Source organism: Vigna radiata, chromosome 5 (assembly GCF_000741045.1).
Source record: "Vigna radiata var. radiata cultivar VC1973A chromosome 5, Vradiata_ver6, whole genome shotgun sequence".
Lineage (NCBI taxonomy): Eukaryota > Viridiplantae > Streptophyta > Magnoliopsida > Fabales > Fabaceae > Vigna > Vigna radiata.
Genome location: NC_028355.1, coordinates 15,722,712 through 15,743,310, shown reverse-complemented (window position 1 = coordinate 15,743,310; position 20,599 = coordinate 15,722,712). Strand labels below are relative to the sequence as shown.

At 33.7% G+C, this 20,599-nt stretch overlaps 1 protein-coding gene across 3 annotated transcripts; it reads left to right on the top strand.

Annotated features, from left to right (window-relative positions):
- The first annotated feature begins 2,261 nt into the window (after window positions 1-2,261).
- Window positions 2,262-18,150, top strand: LOC106762092 (WD and tetratricopeptide repeats protein 1). 3 transcript variants are annotated; one of them, XM_014645802.2, is made up of 20 exons: window positions 2,262-2,504; window positions 2,692-2,760; window positions 3,501-3,578; window positions 4,236-4,370; window positions 4,449-4,559; window positions 4,713-4,841; window positions 5,687-5,802; window positions 5,886-6,003; window positions 6,954-7,059; window positions 10,169-10,314; window positions 10,403-10,570; window positions 10,685-10,795; window positions 13,964-14,075; window positions 14,316-14,665; window positions 15,608-15,698; window positions 16,342-16,437; window positions 16,525-16,595; window positions 16,681-16,808; window positions 17,282-17,371; window positions 17,830-18,150. In XM_014645802.2, the coding sequence occupies exons 1-19, from the start codon at window positions 2,433-2,435 to the stop codon at window positions 17,367-17,369; spliced, it is 2,295 nt and encodes a 764-aa protein (XP_014501288.1). In that variant the 5' UTR covers window positions 2,262-2,432; the 3' UTR covers window positions 17,370-17,371; window positions 17,830-18,150. The 3 variants fall into 3 exon arrangements, with proteins under 3 accessions (XP_014501288.1, XP_014501287.1, XP_022636461.1); XM_014645801.2 differs by having other exon boundaries at window positions 17,282-17,393; XM_022780740.1 differs by lacking the exons at window positions 2,262-2,504; window positions 2,692-2,760; window positions 3,501-3,578 and having other exon boundaries at window positions 4,239-4,370; window positions 4,449-4,564; window positions 17,282-17,393.
- Window positions 18,151-20,599: the final 2,449 nt, after the last annotated feature.

Here is a 20,599-nt window from a genome sequence, read left to right as displayed (position 1 = left end):
GGAATTGATAAGGAGGGTGAGAGGGATATAGTACCTATACCTTCAATAGGAGATGAGACCCCATTGGCATTAATAATAACACTTTTAGAACAATTAGAGAAAAAACTAGTAAATATATGAGGATCACAAGTCATATGATCAGTAGTACCTGAATCAATTATCCAATCACTACCCTTAGTAACCACAGAAAGATTAAGAGCAGAGTTAGATAGACCTGACTTGGCCACAAATCCGGCAGCAGTAGAAATATAACTCTTGGAAGCAGCGGAAGTTCCAGAATTATGTTTTTCCGATTGATTGTCATCGGAAGAAGCCATCAGAAATATTCAATGAAAAAAAAAACACAGATTCCTATATTGTAGAGGATATCAGTGTTTGGCTCTTGATACCATAATAAAAGGTTTAAAGAATAATTCTGATGTTTTATTTCAAAGAGTAGAGTATCATATATATACATATAAGGATCCTATAATTCTTCATCTAGTAAAGGAATGACAGGTGCACAAATCTGCACAAATTAAAATAATATCTAAATTATAACTAACACAATATTTGATTGCCTAATATCCTTTAATAGAATATTTAGCATATCTTAACATCTTATTCGATAATGTGTGAGAGATGACAATGTCTCGTGTCGATGACGTGAAGAGGTAATGACATCTTGCATCGATGGTGTGGGGAGGCAACAACTTGTGGACGATGGGAAAGAATGTACACGAGACTAGGCATGAGGAGAAATAGAAGAAGATTATGTGGAATGATACTAAATCAAGATAAAAATTACGGATTTATATATACAATAGCAATGTTGAATTAATAGTGATGATAAAGTCTTACTATGACAAATATTTTTGTCATGATAAGTTTTGAACATAATTTCAATTTTGTTATCACGTCTCACTTATTATGACGGATCAATTACATCTATCATAACAAGTTTTCAGATATTATGATAAGTCATTTTTACCAATTATCATAAGTATTATTTTCATTATGAAAATACTATCGGTCAATTTACTGTGAGAGATTTTCTTTTACCTGTCATAATAATTATTACTTTTATTACGAAAATGTCACGATCAACTTATTATCTTAGACGAATTACACCTGTGATAATAATAATAATAATAATAAGTCATCATATATTCTAGTTTTTTTTCAATAATAATTCAAGTTATTTAATGAGTTTAAGGTGAAAGTTATACTCTTATTATATCGAATGCATATAATATTAAACGTCAAAAATTTACCTAAGAATAAGACATATATTTTATTTTGAATGATGCTATATTATATTTATTACTGTGTTCTGTAAAACTTGGATATATTTTAGATAATATATATTAAGTTACATTTTAATAACAGTGTTATATAGTAAATTGGAGTGTTACAATGGATCCAGACAATTAATTAAACATAATATTATTTTTATTTTATATGGAAAACCTTCTTATTTTTGGTGATCTTCTACTCACAAAGTTAATTTACATATTACTGGACCGGGTCATGGTAATAGTAGATATTTGATCTATGACCATTGCTTCCTGTACCCATGTTTTCTTCCAGCATCCCATAATTTCCTAAATACCAAAATAACCCTAATAAAAAAAAAAAAGTGGAGTGTGATATGGTTTGTTTGTGTAGTGGTGCCTGTTGGTGGTGGGAGGTGTCTGTTTCTGGTTTGTGTTGCATTCGATTTGGTTAATTGTTTTTTTTTTTTTAATTTCATATTAGGATCTACTTAATCATAATTCAATTTTGTTAAATTTAATTATTACTCTGTTTAAGTTAATTAAATGATTAATAGATCATGATAGAAAGAGATCAATTTTCTTCCCATTGATTTGATTGGTGTGTAATGAACAGTACAGTACAATAATAATTAAAATATCAAGATTTTGTTAAATAAAAAATATATATCCAAAAATTAATTAAATTTTTAAACAAAGAAAAATGCACTGAGATCTAATTTCCAAAATAGATACGTTAAAGTGCTTTTAAAAGCTGTACCGTTCCAGCAAAATCAGAACACAATAGGAACCAATCATCCCTCGCCAGCACCAGGATGAATGGCGCTTACATATCACGCAACACCTCACTCCTTCGCTCTTTCATCTGTCCAAATAAACCTCATGCTCCTCCCATTTTTCTATTTTATAATTTAATAAATAAAAACCTACCATTTTTATTTATTTATTTATTTAAGCTGACACTGTTACACTTTCTTTTCAGTTGTATAAATAATATATAAATATATAAAATAAAAAGAAACCTGGAAGAGAAGAGAAAAGAAGTGTTTGGAAGGATTGTGAGTGTAACCGCATGAGCACCAATTGATGACATTCACGCCACGGCCGTGGAGTGACCCAGTGAGGGACTGATTTCTTGCTCTAAATTTCTCTCACCGCAGCCAAACACAGCCTTCTGCCATGGATTCCATTCCCTTTCGCGATGGCAACATACACGCGATTCTTGACTCTCGATATCTCAACTCGCCACTGGTATTCTTCTTCCTTTTCTCTCTTCATCAAATTCAAAGCGTCTCCATACTACGCGATTAAGAATCTTGCCAATTCCAATTCTCAATCTCGTGCATGGCGATTTTCGTTGGGTGCTCTGATTTTCGTTCGTGATTTTTGCGGTATCTTATGATTCTTGACCCGTGAATGTTCCTCTTGTTTTCTTTAGGATGTTAATCACACTTTGCAGACTCATTCCTCTCTCATTCGGAGGCTTTCTCAAGAAAGGGAGTTAGAGGTTGGTAACGTATCTTAATTTACTTAAGCATCGTAGTAGTTTCTGTCATATGTGAGCATTGAATTGGAATAGCGTCCGTGTGATATTCTCCCGAAATGTTATTCGATCATATGCATGTTTTTGTGTGTTTTTGTTGGCACCTTAAGTTAAGTAACTGAAATTGGGTGTTCGTCTTCATCTTGATTTCTTGTTTTATCGTAACCTGCGTTTGGGTTTAGGCAATTCGAGCACTTTATGCTACACATGTTTACAGAATATTGAATATTTGAAGGAATGCACAAAAAAATGTATATTTTGAAGTGCCTCAAGTGATCGTAGAAGGTAAAGGCATATAATCCTTTTATACTCCATCTTGTCTTTGACAAATCGTTGTACACTATATTTAATGTTTTGAAAACGGTCTGCAATTGTGATCTTGGACGGAACATCTAGTTTTCTGGGCCACCACAACCGTAGCACAATCACAACTTTGGCCACATACCGTACACTTGTTAGCAATATCCCGCAATTTAAAACTTTTATTATATGATGATACATATATTGATTAGACTTCTTGAGAAAGGGAGAATTTCTTAAAATTGTTTGCACTACCCATGCATTTCAACGAACATTCTCTTCATATTTCTGTAGCTGATTGCTTCATTTTCTATGTCCCTCATTACCTCGAAAACAAATAATCTATACACCCTAATTTTGTTTGATGACCTCACTGTGTATCGTTTTTCTCCTTGTCTGAATAGGGCCACCTTGGCTGTGTCAATGCGGTGGCTTGGAATTCAAAAGGTACATTGTTGATATCCGGATCAGATGATACTCGGGTAAGCCATTCATTTTTAATTTCATTTGTATTGCAGTCTCATCTACACATACTAGATTGTAGCTGTAAGATTTAACAAAATGGGAAGGATAATTAGTTTTCTTTGTCCATGATTAAATTGGCCTATTACTCCCCTTTTGCTACGTCTACTACTAAAGACTTTGCCATCTCTTTGATATATTATGCTTGCATCTAGTTCTCTCACAGTTGTTTGTGATTTATTTTCAAACAAAATAGAGAATGATAAAAAAAAAGCATCGAACTACTTAGAATGATTCTTTGATTGCTTTGTCTGATATAGTTTAGTTTTATAATTGAGTCGTGAGTAGTTTGATAAGTTCAGTCTTAACTGTCCAAAGATAGCAAACAGACTGGTAGAGTCATAGAGAAAATTATTACAGCCTTTTTGTTTTATAACTTCCTCTTTGTCTTCTCCAGAAGGCAATTAATTGCTTCCAAAATTTTGCAGATCAATCTTTAGCCTTTCTGTTTGTTGTTTATAACTTCCTTTTGATCTTCTCTAGCAGTAGAAGGCAACTAATTGTTTACCTGAAATTTTGCAGATCCATATTTAGACTTTCTTTTTTTGGTTTATAACTTCCTCATGGTCTTCTCCAGCAGCACAAAGGCAGTTAATTGTTTCCCTGAAATTTTGCAGATCAATATTTGGAGCTATTCTGGTAGAAAACTTCTACATTCAATTGACACAGGACATACAGCAAATATATTCTGTACTAAGTTTATACCAGAAACTTCTGATGAGCTTGTAGCTTCTGGAGCCGGAGATGCTGAAGTAGTATTGTGATTCTCAAATAATTTTAATGGGTAATTCAGTTTTAATTCTCAATTTTTTATTTATTTATTTTGCCAGGTCCGTTTATTTAACTTGTCTCGCCTAAGTGGGAGTGGATCTAGCGACAATTCAATCATTGCTCCATCTGCACTTTACCAATGCCATGCTCGAAGAGTCAAGAAATTGGCTGTAAGTTATGTGGTCTAAGAATTTACTAATTTAGCATAGTTTGAATAGCATTAGATCAATGACGTTAAAGGAAATAAAACAAAACCTATGTAGGAATGCCTAATTTAGGCTAAATAATGTTAGTTTTCACGTCTTCCTTATTACTTTTTGCAGGTTGAAAATGGCAACCCTAATGTAGTATGGAGTGCTAGTGAAGATGGGACATTGAGACAACATGATTTTCGGGAAGGTACCTCTTGTCCTCCAGCTGGGTCTTCACACCAAGAGTGTCGAAATATTCTTGTAAGTGGTTTAACTCAGTTGTATTCATACATACGATTTTGAATGCATTTGAACCTTGTCTGACATGAACATCTGAGCAGAATTGTAAATTTAAAATTTACAGCTCCTCCTTGCATATATGTGATATGGGAAAACTGAATATCCTCCATTTCTGTAATATTTGATTTTGCCAAATTACCAATTGGTTTTCTTAGAATAATTCATCTGCTATCCAGAGCATCTGAATCAACATTACCATTTATGTCGGTCTCATCAGTGAGCTGATTCTTTTTCATTAAAATGAGAACTTCCCATTCAAGTCTTTTCACCGAGGTAGGTTGCAGGAGTATATTTTTACCTGCAATAATGTTGAATGTAACTACGTGATTAAATTTCCGTGTTTTTTTTTTGTTTTTATTAAGGAAATGTTTTTTTATATTATTTATTATGCATTTTACACTAATGCGATTGTAGAAGTAGTCAAAATCCAAATCACTCCTCTGACATTTTGTCCTGTTTTCCCAAACTGTCACGAGTTATTATGGTAGCTAATTTACATCCTAAATTATAACTCCGCATGGAAAACCTATATGACTAAGGCATCTCAAGGGAATTGTTAATTCTATGCTTGAGATCTTGGTTGCATCCTTGATCTCATGATGCTATCATTATTGCCTCTTCTTAAAACATTCAGAAATTAAATGGCTCTAGTAATAGTTAGTATGTTTATAATCTTTGCAGAGTGTAGTTTTTGTATTTTTGTACTGCAAGTTAGCCAGGAAGCTGGTTATCTATGATCATTGTTTTCAAAAGTTGGAGTCCTTGTTTTTTTTTTCTCATTAACTGATTTTCATGTTTAATGTCAGCTTGACTTACGAAGTGGTTCTAAAAGATCACTTGCTGATCCTCCTAAACAAGTCCTTTCTTTAAAGTCTTGTGATATTAGTTCAACTAGGCCGCATTTGCTCCTTGTTGGTGGGAGGTAAATATTTCTGGTAATTAATTGTGTTAATTAATTCGTCTTTTTTATTTCGAAACTGATTTTAGACTTTCTATATCTTGTAGTGATGCCTTTGCACGGTTATATGATAGAAGGATGCTGCCACCTCTAAGCTCATGTCGAAAAAGAATGTCTCCTCCTCCTTGTGTTAATTATTTTTGTCCAATGCATCTTTCTGATCGTGTGAGTCCTTGGCTTTACATATATGTGATTATCAATTCTTTAAGTGTTTATATTGCTGTTGAAGAAAGGAATGACACATATTCATGTGATAGAATCCTCTAATGTGTATAACCACAACCAATATATATATGTGTGTGTGTGTATGTATATATATGCATATGTGTGTGTGTTTATATATGCATGTGTGTATATATGTATATACTTACATATATGTGTGTGTATATACATACATATGTGTGTGTATGTATATGCATGTGTGTATGTATGCACTGTTTTCAAATCCAATCAAGATCTTTTTCCTCTCATATAGCTAACCCTTTTAAGTGCATCCATGAGTTTACATAAACTTGAGTTTGACAACCTTTCATGTTTCATTAATGTTGAAGGCAATGCAATTTACAACAACATTGGGAATTCTATTTTATCCTAGAGGGCTAAGTGGGATTGCTACTGTGTTGAATTCCACCTACTTACCCTTTGGGTATCCTCATCAAACAACAGTATTTTTACACACCAACATCCACTGTTGGGTTGGGCATATTTGTGTCTTAGGAGATGGTGGTATTCAGGGAAATATTAATGTCTCGTGAGGGAAATGACAGCTGTGACTATGGTGGCGGCAGTTTTTCCTTGGGATATTGGTGATGTTAATTTTAAACAAGTGTTTTTTGGAAAAGAACCTAAGATACATAGTAGTCTACACATATTAAAAAATACTCGGGTTGCAAATATCAATAGTATTTCCTATGTCTATTCTCCAAACTCTCTAAACCAAAATAAAGTGAGTTTGTAATGTTCATTTTTCATTCTTCATACCAAATGCCCTACGTGCTTTATGTTTTATTGATTTTCTCATTTTCCCCCTTGGTATATGGTGTGTTTTGGACGTGTAAGTCTTTATAACACTTCAGTCCATTTTTTCTCTCTCTCAAATTGTATCCGTTTTACAGGGACATCCAAGCTTACACTTAACTCATGTTACATTCAGTCCTGATGGACATGAGGTTCTCCTCAGCTATAGCGGAGAGCATGCTTACCTGATGAATGTAAATCATGGTAAAGTTTTGAACCTTGATTCTTCATTTCTTGTTTATTTATTTTTCACAAGTAGTATAAGATAATGTGTTTTTTGTTTGTTCAACTTGAGATATGGGTAAATTATATAAGTTCTTTCATTTCCTGACAGTTACTTGTCATTTTATTTGGTTATGCTATACTTGTTTTAGCTGTAACCTTTATGTCACATTATCAGATACACAAGTGTAATGTGTTGTTTTATGAACTCTTGGTTAGAAGGTGTTGAGACTTTAAATAATGGAATGAAGCTTGAATAGTGAATTTCCTTTATTTTGTTTTTTGTTTTTTTTTTCTTGTGTTTTGAAGAGGCCGATGATACTTAATTTCACTTTGATGTTTCCATGATATGTGGTACACGCTAATTCTGCATATCTTTTACACTTTGTTTAGCTTTTTCTACTGGAACTCACAGTACATGTTAGGTTCCTGAATTGGAAACCTAACTAGAACAAACACTCTTGAATTAACGAACAAGAAGTAACACTGCAAAACAATGGTTTCTGTATTGATAATGAAAGAAGGTACACAGGTAGCGCTAATGGAGGNCTAATCCCCCTCTTAGCCCTAGCGGAGGCCTAATCCCCCTCAACAAAGTCCAAGACCTGTTTACAAAATAGTAAGAAAATTCCTCCCCCCTACACGGTAAAAGAACTCTATTTATATCATCCTATATCCTAACATTACACCCCCCTTCCAAACAACCTTGTCCTCAAGGTTGGAAATGGAAGGCTTGATTGCATGGCTCCTCCTCATCATCGTGTACCCATAAGAATGGAACCCTCTGGTAATAGCCCTCCAATTCAGGTTTGGAGGTTTGGGTGATAATGGCTCCCCGATGAATACCTTGGTAGAGGTGATAGTCAAGAGAGATGAAAGAATGAGAGGGCGGAGGTCAAAGTTTCGCACCCTAAACGTCATCGCCATTGTCGGAGCAGAACTAGGGCTGTAGAAAAAATGTGAAAGCTTCTTCATCTTCTTCATCTTCTTCATCCTTTGCTTCCTCCTCTTCCTTCTTCTTCTCGGCCTCTTTAAAAACTGCATTCTCAGCATCCTTGTGACCCTCTCTCCGTTAGGTGGCAGCCCTACGGGTTCACAAAACACCACCTCATGCTTGTTCAATAAAAACTCTATCTCCCTTTTTAGTTTGTCGATGAGGCCCAAATAATTCGGGCTGCTTTCTCTGGACTCAATTGAGCCCAATACCAATAGCCCCGCTGCCACTTCATCCATTTTTACTAAAGCCCTGGGGCCCACCACTCTTCTTTCCAAAGTGGAGTTCCTCTGCACTATTATCTCCGTCATCTTCAACTTGCTCCAATCCAACGTCATCTTCCGAGTTTCGATAGCCACTCCACACCACGGATGACCGCTACTTCTCTGAGCTCAAAATTCATACCCGTTCGGCCCCTAATCACCCTGTTCGGCTTCATCATTTGTGGCTGAGTGAAACCTCCAGCCGATAAAGCGGGCCTCTCCCTCTGTTTCTGGTATATTTCAGTCTCAGCTTCCTCCGTCTCCACCTCTTTATCCTCTGACTGCTCGGTAAAAATGGAGCTAACGGGTTCCTTCTTGCTACCTTCAACCGTTCGGCCTTTGAATGTCAATGTACGACCGTTCGGTTCCTCCCGTCCTCTCACGTTCGGAGTTGGCAGTTCTCTTCTGTTCACTTTCGAACCGTTCGCTTCCTTCCGTTTGAAAGCCTCCAACCGCTCAACAGCGGTTCCGAACCTTATTATTAGCGCTTCCTTCAACCCATCCCAAGAACGATTCTTGGCTTTCTCCTTCTAGACTCTGACCCAGAACCCCGCACTGTGCTCCATGTTCATGCACGCGAGTCGCACTTTCTCCTCCTCCGCTGTTCCTTGAAGTTCGAAAAATATCTCTGCGTGATGGAGCCAGTTCAGGGGATCGATCCCCTCGAAGATGGGTAGCGTCACCTGTTTCCGCCACTGTTTCTGCCCCTCTGGTTGATTTTCGACACCTCTTCCTCCGTCTTCCTCCTCTCCCCGTCGCTGATTCTCATTAACGGAGCTGTAGTCGGATTGTTCCCCTTGAATGCGGTATTGTCCCCCCGATAATCGCCTCACTTCTTGAAAATCCTGGCATGTGGTTGTCGAGTCTTGTTGAATTGCCGTCTTTTTCGCCTTCATTTCCTCCCTTGACGACTCCATCTCCGCCTTGCGTCCATCCATTGACGCTCCCTTGCCGCCATTCGTTCCTCCAATATTCCATCTAATGCGCTTAATTTTTCCCCCTTTCGTCTTCGCTCTCGTTCCTCCCCGAGCATTCCCTTCTCCTTCTCTGATTTTCGTTAACAGTACGTTGATCATCTACAGACCCCAGACTGCCTCCTAATCCCTTTTCCTGGTTCCACCGCCTTCCTCCAAAAACTCGTAAGAGTTCTCTGGTTTCCTGCCGCATTTCTTGCATATTTCTTGCATATTTCTTGTTCGCTGATCCTCCTTTCCCAAGAATTGTCTCTTCCTTCCATGCTTCCTCCCTTTCTTGACCACTTCTTGATCCGTTCTTGACCCCTCTCCTAAGGATATCCGGCAGTGTCGGACCACTTTGTTAGGTTCCTGAATTGGAAACCTAACTAGAACAAACACTCTCGAATTAACGAACAAGAAGTGACACTGCAAAACAATGGTTTCTGTATTGATAATGAAAGAAGGTACACAGGTAGCGCTAATGGAGGCCTAATCCCCCTCTTAGCCCTAGCGGAGGCCTAATCCCCCTCAACAAAGTCCAAGACCTGTTTACAAAATAGTAAGAAAATTCCTCCCCCCTACACGGTAAAAGAACTCTATTTATATCATCCTATATCCTAACAGTACATCTTTTGAAGACCTCAGCAGAGTTCCAATTTATTAAATATGCCTTTGGAAGGCAGTATTTATTTCATTTGCTGACAGGTTTTCTCTGATGATATGTCAGTTATTTTCTAAGTTTTGATTATTGTGTGGATTTGGATATTCTCAACTTTCTATGACCGTGTTACTGCAGTAACTTCCATTCCGTTATGTTTTGGTTTCTATGTTTATAGATTTTAAAGGTGAGATAGTACTTAATATTTTTTGTTGTGCAGCTGGAGTGAACGAGATGCAATATACTTCAGGTGACGTATCAAAGATGATGACTTACTCTCCGATAGTTAATGGGATAGAGTTGCAGTCTTGTGTGTCTAATGTCTTCCCAAACGGGTTTCCTATTAAAAAGAACATTGCTGCAAAGGTACGAAGTTTTTACTTTTTTGGGGGGATCTAAGAGATGTCACTTTAGCTTTTTCATAATATTTTTCTTGACTAATTGGGTTTTACAGCTTGACAAGTGCAGGAAACTGATAAAATATGCTAAGAAATCATTGGACAATGGGACACCCTATTATGGAATTGAGGCATGTAATGAGGTTTTGAATGGCTATAGCCATATCATTGGGTCTGCACTTAAACATGAATGCTTGTGCACTCGTGCTGCACTATTGATCAAGGTTATTATTATTATGGGTCTCAGCATTTCGTTCTCCTTTTAGTTTAGTTTTATTTTTTATTTTTTTCTTTTTTGCTGGACTTGACATGTTTTTAATTTTTCACTCTTTATCCAGAGGGACTGGAAAAACGATGCTCATATGGCTATAAGAGACTGCTATGCTGCTAGAAAAATTGATAATTCCTCCTATAAAGCACTGTTCTACATGTCAGAAGCACTGTCACAGGTAATTTTTTTGTATGAACTTCAAATTTGAAAATGTTTTCACTTTGAAATAATGCATTATACTGGTTCTTTAGACTCGTTATTAGTCTTGAAAATATGATAAATTATCAGAGTCATACAGTTTTTTCTTGTTAGCAGAAACAAAAGAGAAAAAGGGAATTTTATATGAATGAAGTTGATAATGAAAGGATCTTCATGGAAAAAATTGTGTTGGTTGCACAGGATTGCCGTAGTAGTGAGAATGGGAGAGATAGTTGGGGTAGAAATACTTTATACTGCTATTAATTATCATTAATGTCTTTGGGTGGTTGAGGTTGGGACTAGCAAGGGAATATAAAACTTGGGTATTAGAAGAGTGAAGTTGGAAACATCTAAAATTGATATTAATATGGAATCCTCGCATAAATTGTATTTATAGATAGGAAAATAAAAGGAGAACCTAAGGTGGGTACATTTAAAATTAACACATAATATTGTAACTAACAATATATAATGATATCTTAACAATATATAACATTCCCCCCTCAAGTTGGTGTATATAAATCTTATATATCAAACTTCTTCCAAATATAATCAATTCCAGATCTCAATAAAGACTTGGTTATAAAATATATGCTAATTGATCACTTGAGTTAACAAACTCAATCTCGATGTCTTTGAATATGATCTTTTCTCGAATAAAATGATAGTCAACCCCAATGTGTTTGGTCTTTTCGTGAAAGATAAGATTAGAGCTACTATGAAGAACATCTTGATTTTCACATATAAGTGTCATTTGAGTGACATCTCCAAATTGCAACTCTTTCAGGAATTGTTTAAGCCAAATAAGTTCACAAGTGTCTGAGGTCATAGCATCTACACTAGATTTTGCTTCTACATTAGATCTTGCTACAACAATTTGTTTCTTGATCTTCCAAGGAGACACGATATCTGGAAGTAAACCTTCTATCAAAGGGAGATCATGTCCAATCAACATCTCAATAAAAGAGCACTTTAGTATGATTATTGTGACATATGACAAACTTTTTCTAGGACCTCCTTTAATGTATGAGGAATTGAGAAATTGACTCACAACTTTAACTGCAAAGGAAATGTTAACATGAATAACAATAATATAGTTCAATTTTTTAACTAATCTTTTGTACTTAGGATTACAGAAAGGATCTCCCTAATTAGGCAGGAGTTTGGTATTGGGATTCATGAGTGTATCAACAAATTTTGAGTTCATCAACTTAGTTTCCTCCAAAATATTCTATGCACCTCCTAAGAAATATTCAAGTTTGTGAAGATCTTTGGTATGAAAGTGTTGACAAAGGTTTTGTTTCATTTGAGAGATGCCATGGTGGTCATTGTATGTAAGGACAATGTCATCAACATATACTATTGAATAGAATATCTAGAACATGATTGATGGTAAAAACGAGTCATACCAAATTGCTGAACACAACTAAATTTTCTAAACCAAGCCTTAAGAGATTGTTTTAGGCCATATAAAGATTTGCGAAGATGGCATACCCATCCTGAAAACTTGAGCAACAAAACTTGGAGGTTGCTGGATATAAATTTCTTCCTCCAAATGCTCATTAAGGAAAACATTTTTTACATCTAGTATGTAAAGAGGTCATTGTTAAAGAGTAACCATGATTATAAATAAGTGAACAAAAGCCATCTTTGCCACTAGAGAAAAAATATCATCATATTCCAATATAAAAAAATTGTGTTTAACCTTTGGCCACATGGTGAGGCTTGAGATGATCAATAGTACCATAAGAAACAACTTTGGAGGTTGCTTTATATAAATTTTTTCCTGCAAATGCTCATTAAGGAAAGCATTTTTGACTTCTAGTTGGTAAAGGTCATTGTTAAAGAGCAATCATGACTATAAATAAGTGAACAAAAGCCATCTTTGCCACGGGAGAAAAAAGTATCATCACAATCCAATCTAAAAATAGTGTTTAACCTTTGGCCACAAGGTGAGGCTTGAGATGATCAATAGTACCATCAGAAACAATTTTGATGGAAAAAACCCACCTACAACCAACACCACATTTTCCAAACGGTAATAGAACAAGCTCCCAAGTTTCACTATTTTGAAAACACTTATTTCATCAATAACTGGGATATTGATTGTAGCATATAAAGACACACAAGGAGAAGACTTAAAGTAAAGGGAAGACTCATTGAATGTGATATTTTTTGAAATGAAATAATAGTTAAAAGAAGCGAAGAAGCATTTATATTCTGTGTTATAGTGAATCCTAGAAAAACACATTCGTGTGATCTAGGAGATGGCATGAGGAAATCAAACAGAGTGCAGAATTTTGTTATCCAAGATCAAAGATGGCATGCAATTAATGAGAAAACATGCATTGAGCAAAAATGTTGAGGAACCTCACCATGGATTAACAATGGGGGAGTTCTTTCAACAAGATTTCAATTCTTGTGCTTAGCCACCCCATTTTGTTGAGGTGTATAAGCACATAAGGTTTGATGAAGAATGGCATGAGGTTTGATGAAGAATGGCATGAGAAGCCATAAAATTTTGAAGAGTGAGAAAGATACGCATGGGCATTATCACTACATAAGTTTGGGTAGAAATTTCAAGTTGATTTTTAATTTTATTTTAAAATATTTGAAATATAGAAAACAACTCAACAATTTTTAATGCCAAGTACATCTTGACTAATTAATAAAAGTGACAAAATACTTAAATTTGTCTTAACACGACTTGGTCTTCAAATGTCAGAATAAACCAAGGAAAAAGGAGACAAAGTACATTGTGAGACACTTCTAGAGAAAGAACTACAACCTTGTTTTCCTAATTAACATGATCACAAGAAAAACTGGATAACAGACAAACCTAGAACAACTTGCTACATCTTGGCAAGACTAGGATGACCCGATCGAGCATGATTAAGAGAGGGAGAATCCATTACTGAACCAACATGTGCAAGTGTTCAGAGATAGTAAAGACTCATACAGTGCCAATTATCTAACCTGAACTCTAGTCTTGTAAATTATCAGAATCTTTGGTAAAAGAGGTAATACAATCAAGGGAAGAGATGAGATGGCTAAAGGATAAAAAGTTAAATGGAGTTTGTTTGTCATGTATACCCTGTTAGAACCTGCCTTAGTTTTAAAACCCATTATACATGTTATTTCGTTGCAGTTGGGTAGACATGAAGATGCCTTGGATTTTGCTGTTGCTTCCCATTCACTGGCCCCACTCAAATCTGAAGTTGCAGAGAGAGTGGAGAATGTGAAGAAGGATATTGCTTTAGGTATGTCAATGAAATTTTTTGGATTACCCTTGTTGTCTAAAGAACTTTGTGACCCATTGAGGTCCTTAAACATGATTTATATTTTTCTTATGTTGACAAAAGATATTATAGAGTATTTAACAGTTACTTCATTTCATAACTGCCTAAAATTGGATACAGAAAAATTCTATCTTCCAAATATTGCTCTTTATAATTGGAAATTATATACTATTTTTTTTACCATTTTAGTTTATTTAACAGCTGAAGCTGAAAAAAATAGCAAGGCAAATGATGGTGCATCAAGGTCTGACATTCGAGGTGGAAGAATATTATCATTAAGTGACATACTCTATCGCCCTGAGGCTAACGGTGATGTTCCACAAGATGGTTCTAGATCAGACAGGGATGATTCTGATTATGATGAAGAATTGGAGTTGGACTTTGAAACGTCAATATCCGGTGACGAGGCACAAGATCTTGATTCAAATATTCTTCATGGAAGTTTAAATGTTAGAATTCACCGAAGAGGTGACTCTAGAGACAATGCAGGTGCTAGTGGTCCAAGCGATTCACCTTCATCTTCGTCACAGAGCAGTAGAACATGTTATCTGGTATATATTTCTACCTTCAAATATAATCATTGTTGGTGGTTTCTCATCACTATGATCCAAAAATAGGTTGGGTCGAGACCAAGTTAACATAGGTCATTTAGGTTGGGTCAAGGTCAAGTTACATTTAGGTCAAACCAAGCTTAATAGAGTTTGAGTCGAGTTATATACACCTCATGCTAAGCTGAGTAGGTATGGGTTGTGGTTAGCTCAAGTCAATTCGGTTGAAAAATCAACTTGACCAAGACCAAAGGTTGACCTAAGTTGGCTTGGATTGAAAGTCTAGTCGAGTCTGTTAGGATTAGAGGTTGGGGTGAGTCAGTCAAACCAACAAATTGAGTTAAGTCGGCTTGGACCAAAGAATTGAGTTAGTTTGCTTAGGTTGAGAGCTAGCACAAGCTGAAAGTTGAGACGAATCGGTCAAGATTGATGGTTGAACCAAGTTGGCTTAGTTGAGCTCAACCTAAGTTTGCCTGATCAATCTGAGCTGGATTGGGCTGACTTGAGTTGACCTTCAACACTAGTTGATTTGACTCGAACTTTGGCCCAAGCAACAAGTTTGGTATTTAGGAGTTAAAGTTTTGTACTGGGGTCAAACCCACTTTGGCCTTAATCTTAACTCACTTTAAGAGGGGGCTTATTCAGGAGTGAGTTGGGATTAACCTAGAGGCCATTGGTCAAATTGACACTTCTAAATGACTTCATTTTATTTTTCTTCCTCTCTATTGGTTCAAATGTACAATCCAAGAATGTAATGGTTAGTCTTATGTGGAAAGGGTTCAACAACATTTGATGTGCGTTTTTTTTTTTGTTAGGTTTTATTTGTAAGCCTTTTGATTGCTTATCATCATTACCTTCAATGTTTCGGTATGCAACCTAATGAGCTAATATTAAGTTACTTATACATTTTGGATAATTTTTTTTTTTGTATTGTTAATATTGCAGCCTGAACCAGCTGTTGATATGAAACAGAGATTTATTGGCCATTGCAATATTGGGACGGACATAAAACAGGCCAATTTTCTTGGTCAAAGAGGTGTGATATTTCTTTCGTGTGTGGTTTTCCTAATTAGAATTGGTTGTGCACAGCGAGTCCTCATATACCAAGCAAATAGTTTTTTTTTTCTTCCATTCTCTTTTGGTTGCTTTATATTGTTTGCACAGGAGAAATGTATATAGTAAAACCAGTTGGCTTTAATAACTTTAATATCAGTTGCTGAAATGGGAAGATAAAATATCTGTGTATCGATGCAGTGGAAAACGTACAGAATCCATAAATATCCTTACAAGTACTGGTCCTACAGATTTTAAAGCTTAAGCCAAAATGGAAAATATACTACGTCGTAATTTTTGGCATATGGTTCTTTTCTTTTCTTTTTTCTATTTTCTTAATTTCTTACTTTAATTAACAAGAACTGACAGCAGTCAGAATACAAGGGTTTACCTACTGTATTCTCCAGAAAATGCTTTCTAGTAAAGACCCTTCAGTCCTCTTGACCCCTTATTATATAAAAATAGACTACTTATCTCTATCTTATTCTTTATTCCTCTCTGTACACCTTTTGCACTTTATTTTGTTGTTGAGGTACGTGCCTAACATAACTGATGAGTTTTGAGTTGATAGATGGGCTGGCATAGTCGGAAATTTGTTCAAGATTATCTCAAATGTTTATTTGTAGGAGAATATGTTGCCAGTGGAAGTGATGATGGCAGATGGTTTATTTGGGAAAAGCGTACTGGTAGACTTATAAAAATTCTAAATGGTGATGGATCTGGTAAACACTGTTTTCCTTAAGATTTTCAGGTTTTATTAGTCTTCTCTTGTTTGGCTGCCTGTAGCTGTTTTCCTCTTGTTGCTGCAGTTGTAAATTGTATACAATGCCATCCATTTGATTTTGTTGTCGCAACCAGTGGGATTGATAGCACAATAAAGGTGAGAATGATGACTATATGATGCAAATTATTGAATGGAATAAAAACTTAAATCTCTGAAGCTTTCTGGGGGTACATTATTCTAGATATGGACTCCAAGTGCCCCTGTTCCATCTTCTGTAGCTGGTGGTTCAGCAGGACCAGAAACTGGTGATGTGTTGGCTGCTATGGAGAGCAATCAACAGAAGTTATCCCGTAGCCGCAATTCTATATTGTAAGAATTTTAGACCTCATTTTTTTGAAATTGAAAATGAGCATGACTTATATTTTAGTCTGTCATTCCTCTCTTAATATTGGGAGCCTTTTTTTTTAAAAAAAAAAAAATACTTACTGAGATATCCCTTTTTTCTATATTAACTGAACTGGCTTAATGTTTCCGTCTTAATTTTGTGGGTCATTACTCATCACCTCCAACTTTAGAGATCATTAATTTGACAAGAGTTTCATTTAAACCGAATATTATGAAATAGGCAGGCTGCACGTCTCATCTTTGAGAGTGCGCCCAGGTGGTCAGGAGGGTTGGATTTAATGTCTGTAATTATTCTTGAATTGGGCTTGATTTGTAGATCCATTATTAGTTTTTTATTTGTGTTATTATGTTTAACTATATTGGTTTATCCCTTGGTGCTTTTAGAAGGAATCAACTATTTAGATATTTTTTTGGTTAAGTGATTTTGTTATCCGCAGGCCCTTTGAGCTTTTGGAACCATTTAGAATGCACGACTTTCCTGAGGGTTCGTTACGCTTGCGTCCATTTGAATGCGCTCAAAGCTAAAGGTTTGCTAATTTTCGTTTGCTGGTAAATCCTTCTCTGTTCACTTCTCTTGCACCTAAGATAATATTCAGATTCCTTTACAAGTCTGTCTGTTTATATAAACTTTTCAATAAATACTTCGATCTCTGAATAAAAAAGCCTCAGTTTTTGGCATTAGTGATGTTGCAAAATCAATCCATTGAGTATTGCTTGTGTGATTTTGAATGATTCAGTTGGCTAACTTAATTTCAACCAATGACAAACCAACCAAAATGGTAGCGCTATTGCATTAAAATGCTTTATGTCATCTCAACTATATGTTCGCAGCAGATACAACATCAATTTGTATTTCATATGCATGTTAAATTACTTAACCTGTAATCCTGTGGTCCTCAAACTCCAGAATTTTTTAAATTAAGCAGTTTTTAGAAACCTAGAATGAGCTTTAATCCTTAGTAGCTTTGTACTACAATGATTGTAGGGTACTCTATTCAGTTGACTGGTAAGTGTTGACATCGATGGGGATCAGTGATCGATGGTAAAGCAGGCATTTTACGGATGCGCGGGGTGATTTGGAGAGTTGAAAATAAATCCTTTGATTTTGCTCACAAGGTATACTGTATTTATTTCCAAAAAAACAAAAAGAAAATGGAAAGAGTTGTAAAAATTGACATTGTAATGCTAGCTGCTTCCTACAGTCTGTACAGTTAAACATTGCATTTTATTAGATTTAATATCTGTATAGTAAATTAACTGGACAAATATTGACTTTTTTTTTTAAATATATACCCTTTTGTTTTTATTTTACTATTCTTGATTATTTTATTTCTAAATTATTTTAATCTTAATTTTTAAATTTTAAGTACGTGTATTTTAGTATTTTTTTAAATTATTTAATTTTTAAAAAATATTACTTTTCATATGGAAACTTTCACTTGGATTAATTGTTTCCTGCAATAGAAAACATGTATTCATTAATTCATTGTTCTTTATTTATGCATACACTTACAAGTCTTAGTTGATTTTTTATGCATAAGCGTAAAACAATTGATTTATTACGCATCCACGTTAAAGTTATTCTGTAAAATAATTTATATTGGAATAAAATAAATTCATTCAACATATCTTAATATGTAAAGTAAATCACACATTGACGTAAAAATATGTATTCTTAGCGTTCTAACATTAAAATCAATAATATCTCGTGGTAAAAAAAAGTTCAAACTGAAGTAATTAAATATTTATAATTTTGTTTGATAATACTTACATATTTATTCAATAGTGTGACCATCATCAAATTTTATAATGGTTACAAACAATTTTTAAAATGTTATAATCCTAAAACAATAGTCATTTAATATTGGTTTAATAGCCAATTTTGTCCTCAATTTCGTTGACAAATTTCAATTTAGTCCCTCGTTTTAAAAGTGATTGAAATGAGTCCTTACTTTCAAAATTGTGAGTCAAGTTAGTTTCTTTCGTCATACAGAAACAAACAACGTTAGAGGCTTGATGATTTGGTTTATAGATATATCTATAAAATAATATCTTTTATGCTAAATCATTAAACCCTTAAGACCATTTGATTCTCTTTAACAAAAAGGACTAATTTGACTCAAAATTTTGAAAGTAAGGACTCATTTCAAACACTTTTAAAACGAAAAACTAAATTGAAATTTATCAACGAAACTGAGAATAAAATTGGCTATTAAGCCTTTAATATTATATGGTTATTCGCTCAACTATTTCACGAATTTACTACACTATGAAACTATAAAAAAATAAAAAAAACACACATAAATCAACTATTAACATTTGGTTCGAATTGTAAGTCAAAATTTTGTTGACAAATTAATAAACACCAATGTTGCAAGGTGAAAATAATTATATAAGATTGAACTATTTATTCAAACAATTTGCATACATTAACATATAAGACATATACTAATAAACACAAAATATGATGATTTACATTTGTTTAAATACGTAAAAAATAATGAATTACAATAAATTTCGTCTATACGAATAGTGTTTACATGCTTTTTAACTTGTAAAAAAAAAATCCAATCTGTTACTTATTCTATTATCTTTCAAATACTGTTTAAAGAAACGCTCACGGATTTTTCAACTTATGGATTTTTTAAAACTCACCAATATTCTAAATATCCATAGATATTTAAAAATATATATTTAAAAATTTCTATAATAAAATTTAAATAAAATTTTAAAAAATATATAAAATATAATATAAATTAAATTTTAATTTTAATTAAATCTAATACAATAAAATATAAATTAAATTTTAATGTTAATTAAATTTTAATTTTAATTTTTTTTACTAATACTTGTGAATACAGATAATATGATATTTGCATAGGACTGAATCAGATATATCCATTATCTACATATAATAAATATCTACAAAAAAAATATTCGTTGATAAAAGTATTTTTTGTTATCTTAGTAGAAAATGTAACCTCAGTTTTAGATTTTTATATTTTGGTTTTCTTTGAATTTCTGAATTATTTTTATGAGTTTTCAGTTTCATTTTTTCCTTCAAGTATAATTAAATGTATTATTATTATTTAATAATTATATAATTCAATTAAATCATTAATTTTACAATACATATTAAAAAATAAAATCATCACTATTTTAAAATTGTTTTGTCAAAAAGTAAATAAAATACAACTATTAAATATTTGTATAAAAAAGTAAATAATTAGAATTATTGAAATTTGTATACTTATTAAATATAAATTAAATAACTAAATTGATTATAAATTATAAAATGTTTGTATTTATTAAATAAAATTAAATAACTAAATTAATTAATAATTTAAAAATATCTATATTTTAAAAAATTAAAAGAATTTTTAAAAGAAAACAAAAAATTAAATTAAAAAGATTAATTTAGAAATCCTACTCATCTCTGATCCACGTATTGTTGAGAAATGAGTTTGATGGTGATGTGAAGTGGATTCACAGCTAACGATTATTCCGTCCAAATAATGATATATTTTGGTAAATAAATTGAAATATAAGTCATTTAAGTAAATAAAAATAAAAACGGGTATTAAAAAAGGAAATCGTTTAAATTATAATTAACATCTTAATATTTTAATTTAATAAAAATATTTTTTATCATTATAAAATATACACATATTAGAGCTTGTTATATTATATATTCAAAAGTATATCCACCAAGATTTGACTTATTATGATGGTTTGATGAATTTGAAAGTGTATTT

Excerpts from the sequence above, each read along its gene's own strand:
- LOC106762092 (XM_014645802.2), top strand. The coding sequence starts at position 2,433 with ATGGATTCCATTCCCTTTCGCGATGGCAACATACACGCGATTCTTGAC. Across the intron at positions 4,371-4,448 it reads CTGGAGCCGGAGATGCTGAA|GTCCGTTTATTTAACTTGTC; the intron begins GTAGTATTGTGA and ends TTATTTTGCCAG. Across the intron at positions 14,666-15,607 it reads GCAGTAGAACATGTTATCTG|CCTGAACCAGCTGTTGATAT; the intron begins GTATATATTTCT and ends TTAATATTGCAG.